Below are 5384 nucleotides of genomic sequence, written 5' to 3'. Positions count from 1 at the left end.
CGCTTCGATTTTCAAATTGCTTCAAATACGAAAGAATCGACGATTTTTCGCGTTTTTGCCAGCTAAATTGTCAAAGCCACTCTTATTCCACACTCTAATTTCATTCGAAAACAGCAGGCGAGCCAACGAAACACTTTTTGCATTTTTACGCATTTACGGAGCCATTTTATCGTGAAAATGTTGAACAAATTTTTTTATCGAAGCGTTTATATTTAACTTAGGCATTGGCCTTTCTCTTTTAATAACGTTTTCTTTTTCATTATATTATCTCGAGCCAAAACTTTTTAAATATAAATTTTCAATATCGCAATTACATTCGGAATCGCTAGCCACGATATAAGGGCTAAAATTAAAAATAAAATTATAAAAACTTACTCGGTGAAATAAAATATAATGTGGTGGATATACGTACCCGGTACAAAATATTCTTCGATTGTACGAATATACTTTTAAAGAAAATTATAATTAAATATAGGTTTGTAATGAAACGTACGTACATAAAAATAACAAAATATTCTTTACTCTTTAAATCTTAACCACTTAGTCAAATAGCTCCCTACGAGTGGAATCGGAGACGGTCCCGCTAGGTGCGCGGTACGTGCATGCACGCGGGCTGCCAAATCCCGAGGGTGCCCATCCCGGTCAATGTCAAACGCCCGTTTATTCGCATTACTTCTTCTTCTTCTTCACATGCCATGCCCGGTCCCCCGGACGTTGGCGATCACCAAGGAGAGGGAGTTCCTATCTTCGGCCGTTCTCATTACATCCCCAATGTTTTGTATGCCTGTCCATTTTTTAACATTGTCCATCCATAATAAATGTCTTCGGCCTCGTTTACGCTTTCCCTCAATCTTTCCATTGAGGATTAGTTGTGGGATTTTGTATTTTTCTCCTCTAGTGATATGTCCCAAGTACGCAATCTTTCTGCACTTGATTGTTGACAGCAATTTTCTGTTTGTTCTTGCTCTGCTTAGAATTTCGTTGTTGGTCACTTGATCCGTCCATGGGACTCTCAGCATTCTTCTGTGAATCCACATCTCAAATGCCTCCAGTCTTCTTTCTGTATTCCTTTTTAATGTCCAGCTTTCCACACCATAGAGGAGAACTGACCAAATATAACATTCGGCCATGCGTTGCCGCAATTTCAAATTTAAATTGTCGTTGCAGAGCAGGGTTTTCATTTTTTGGAAGGATGTTCTAGCTGCTGCTATCCTGCATTTAATTTCTTTCCCTGAATCTATATTTTCTGTAATTTTGCTTCCCAAGTATTTAAACTGTTTGACCCGTTCAATTTTTTTTGGTCAAGAACAAGTTGTGCCTCTCTGTGTGGGGTCTGACTAAAAATCATAATTTTAGTTTTGTTTGCATTTATTTTGAGACCGGCATCAATTCCTGCTGAGTTAATTTTGTTTAGTAGTACCTGTAAGCCTTCTAGACTGTCGCATATGATTAGTGTATCATCAGCATATCTAATGACGTTAAGAATTACGCCGTTGATTTTAATCCCATAATTTGAGTTTTCTAAGGCATTTTTGAANTTGCTCAGCAAACAGTCCCCCTATAAATAATCGGCCAATAGAAACCCAGTTATAGGTATAAATGTATCTTATTCCCGACAGAATTGTTATAAGATGGCAAATATGTCGTACGCCTTGATCGTCTTTCTTATACTAATTCAATTTTCGTGGGTAAAGTGTTACGAAATATTGAATTGCGGTGAGTGCGTTTTTGAATTTCGTATTATTAATTAAATAATTTTAACCTTTTGCCAAGACAACAGAATTTTGGCTGTAATGGAATACGAAAAACGCTTTGTCGTCGTTCTATTCGTGCGGTTTCTCACCGTTTCGTAATATTGCATTAATCTAGGAAAACATATCAAACCCATATTTATTGGTAAAATATATTATTTGATCACCTATTAAAACATGGAAAATCGATAAAATATTTTAAATTAATGTTTTTAATGATCTGAATTATCTTGTAACTATGGAATATGAATCGAATTTTAAAGTGTTTGATGATTTATAATTTACCGCCATTCGTTGATAACTTTTTGTATATTTCGTAGACGATGAAAACAGTCAACAAGTAGAAGTATCTGTCAAAAGCGTTGTACCATATCCAATCATTAGTGACGAGCCATATACTATTTCGGGAACTCTGAATTTTCTAAAAGACGTGCCGTGCAGTGCTTTATCGCTTATTACTGCGGTAAAATCTGGCGAAGACAAGAGCAAATGCGATAAGAACATGTATGTTTACCGAATTCAATTTAAGATATTTTAAATTGAGAGTAATTTTATTATCGCATTCTTATGTTCTTTATGTAATATGAATGCTGTATATTCAAATTTATATATAATTATAGATTAGACCTCCCTACAACACGGGTTCCTATAGTTCGGATTCCTATAAGACGGCGAAAAAAGTGCGACGGTATCCGTACAAACATGGTAAAAAAAACTCCTATAATTCGATATAAAGTCATCGGGCAGCCGAACTACTTTCCGCCGTCCAGCGCCACGCTTCGGAGAGTTTAGGCGGGTAAATTGAGCTAACTATCGTCTGTACAGTATGTAAATTAGGTACCGTAAGTCTAATACAGCACTATAATTTTATACATTTCTTGTGAAAGAAACATTTCTTATTCAACGGCCATAAAAATTATTTATATTAACGATGTCTCCAAAGTTCAGCGAATTTTTCGCAGAAAAATAACTTGTCAGAAAAGTTTCGTCATTGCTTAAGCTTGTTTTCGTCGCGAAGCGTCCGTCCGCGACGAAAACAAGCTTAAGCAATGGCGGCGTCGAACGGTGCACACTCGGTAAGTAATCCTACGACTTTTTGTTTATAGCATAGTTTATATAGATTATTCCCAAAAAAATTATACGTATTTTGGAAATGTTGAGTTGAATTAGTCTAGAATCGATTAATTTTATGGAAGAAAACCTTTCAAACAGCCGTAGTCCGTAAACTTCACACGTGTCGGGCTGTGATTGGCAAGGCCTCGTATAAAATCGATTCATAAAGAATGGAACGTATCTACCGTGTTATAGGGGGGTCGACTGTACATATAGGTCTACATATATATATATATAATCACTGTAATCCAAAAGAATTTTTTTCGTTGAAGGTCTCACAGCACTTCCGGTTACAAAATAGAGACTTTATTGCATAAATTGAACGTCGGATAAAAATGAATTTCGGGTTGTTGTAAATCAACAACCTCTCTCCAGTGCTGCTAAAAAAACAACAGAATAATTGAGAACTCGACATTACTTTTATATTGTAAAAAAACATTTACAACAAGCACTTACATGTTTCATAGAAAAACGACATAAAAAGATTCCATTTTTACACTTTGTATTTTTTTCATTCATGGAAAAATAAATATACATTAGATTTTATACGATCTAGTGGATTTTTAATGTATATTTATGGTAAATAGAAATTGTGAAAATAAATTTTTTATGTCGTTTTTCTATGAAACATGTAAGTGCTTGTTGCAAATGTTTTTTACAATATAAAAGTAATGTTGGGTTCTCAATTATACTGTTGTTGTTTTTTTAGCGGCACTGGAAATGGATTGTTGATTTACAACAACCCGAAATGCATTTGTAGCCGACGTTCAATTTATGCAATAAAGTGTCTATTTTGTAACCAGAAGTGCTGTGAGACCTTCAACGAAAAAATAATAATAATAAAATATAAATATAAAGATAATAAAATTATATCAAATTACTAAGTTATAACGACTAGAAAGTTTTTATAAAATTTCGAATTACTTCATATATATTTTCTCTATAGAAGATCAAAATTGACTTTTCAGGACAGTATCTATGCAGCAGGCTTTCGAAGTAATGAAGAAATGTGTGAATGATAAAAATGCCAAAATCTATTGCATCAAAGATACGTCTGACTTTAGTAAGTTTGTGGCAAATTCAAACAAGCCTCCTTGTATTGAAGCGGGACCAATAGAAGGCTGCATCACTGTACCCCAAATTTTTTCACCGGTAAGTTGCGAATACAATTAACTTCCAACGAGTATTTTTAATGCTCCGAATATATTTTTATGTAATTTTCTTGCAATTTTTAGGGAGTTTACGACTTTTATGTGGAATTACTAGTAACTACGCACCAGGTTATAACTTGCTATAAAATTCAAGGAGTGGAATTCAAATAAATACTATATTCTTGTTTCCACGAATAAAGTAAGTTGACACTGCAAAAATGAGAGTAATGCGTACTTCCGTTAATTTTACAATTTACACAAATTAATTTCGTATTTAAAAGTTTCTAAAGAATAATTTTAAAACGTTCTAGTTCCGTAATTAACGAGTTTTTCAATTCTTTATTTTCTTTTTATTTGGGAACTTTCAAACAAGAGAAGAATTTTACATTTTTTTACAAGATTTGTAATAATTAGAATAAGTAAGAATTTACTGTATTTAAACTGGTGACGCGATTATACGTCGTTCGCGAAATATTAATTTACTTCTCTAACATCGCGTTATTTATCGTTTTCATTACTTTTATCCATAGGATATTTATCGGGAAATAATCGATTCATTCTCAATTTTGCGTTGATAGTTTTCATTCTTTTTAAACGGTAGAAGTAATCATTAATACTTTCCGAATGCGTGGCGTTACGTAGAAATATTTCATTTAGTTATATAATACACTGTGAATTCGATAGTCGGCCACGAAAAATAATGAAATAAACACGACAAAGTGTGTGGAGCCGGACGAAATTCTAATTAAAAACACGTTTCTATTCTTAGATGCGTGGCAATTGTATCGAAAAGCAATATACAAAGGCATATAAATCGTTTTAATTTAGACAAATTCTCGTCAAATTCCTTGCAGCATATTGTTCTTGTGTTAGGTAAACTTATCAAACGAGTTTCACTTTAAATATATTTTTTTCATTTTTTAATACGTTGGAAAAGTTAATTTCCAGGCAAATACGTTAAATTTGCATTGAAACTGGTTTAATCAGCCACATTCTTTGATTTCAAATTTGTAGCTTGTCGCATTATTTCCTTTTACCGATTCAAATTTTTCAATCATGTGACTTTCTCGTTGTACATTTTGTTGTATTCGAAACAATGAAACATTTCTCCTGGTATGCCCCGGAATACTAATTTTATTATCATATTTCTTCATTTAAGCAAACTCCGCCATGCGGAGAAGAGAAACAAACTTTCACAAATACAGAACTTTTGTTATGAACTACACTCAACATAAAAATTACAAAATTACAACTGAGTAAAAAACATTAAGTTCGCTAGTATGTTCCAGTGTAAAGTAAAGCAGCAACAATAAAAACAATAATATTTTTTACATGTAAGAGACAAAATATTAGTCACAAATCCACCGAA

The 5384-nt window shown here is 33.3% G+C and overlaps 1 protein-coding gene across 1 annotated transcript; it reads left to right on the top strand.

Annotated features, from left to right (window-relative positions):
* The first annotated feature begins 1617 nt into the window (after nt 1–1617).
* Nucleotides 1618–4234, top strand: LOC111628396. The gene is made up of 4 exons (XM_023372172.1): nt 1618–1716; nt 2072–2255; nt 3833–4016; nt 4100–4234. Exons 1-4 carry the CDS (start codon nt 1632–1634, stop codon nt 4184–4186), a joined length of 540 nt encoding a protein of 179 aa, XP_023227940.1. The 5' UTR covers nt 1618–1631; the 3' UTR covers nt 4187–4234.
* The last annotated feature ends 1150 nt before the right edge of the window (nt 4235–5384 follow it).

The sequence above is a fragment of the Centruroides sculpturatus genome, unplaced genomic scaffold (genome assembly GCF_000671375.1).
Source record: "Centruroides sculpturatus isolate CEXI.00-Female unplaced genomic scaffold, Cexi_2.0 scaffold483, whole genome shotgun sequence".
Classification (NCBI taxonomy): domain Eukaryota; kingdom Metazoa; phylum Arthropoda; class Arachnida; order Scorpiones; family Buthidae; genus Centruroides; species Centruroides sculpturatus.
This window is presented reverse-complemented; position numbering and strand designations above follow the sequence as displayed.

What these genes read in the sequence shown, in the direction of transcription:
- LOC111628396 (XM_023372172.1), top strand. Translation starts at nt 1,632, where the DNA reads ATGGCAAATATGTCGTACGCCTTGATCGTCTTTCTTATACTAATTCAA. An exon ending in TTACGAAATATTGAATTGCG is followed by an intron (nt 1,717 to 2,071) that starts GTGAGTGCGTTT and finishes TATATTTCGTAG; the next exon opens with ACGATGAAAACAGTCAACAA. An exon ending in TACCCCAAATTTTTTCACCG is followed by an intron (nt 4,017 to 4,099) that starts GTAAGTTGCGAA and finishes TGCAATTTTTAG; the next exon opens with GGAGTTTACGACTTTTATGT.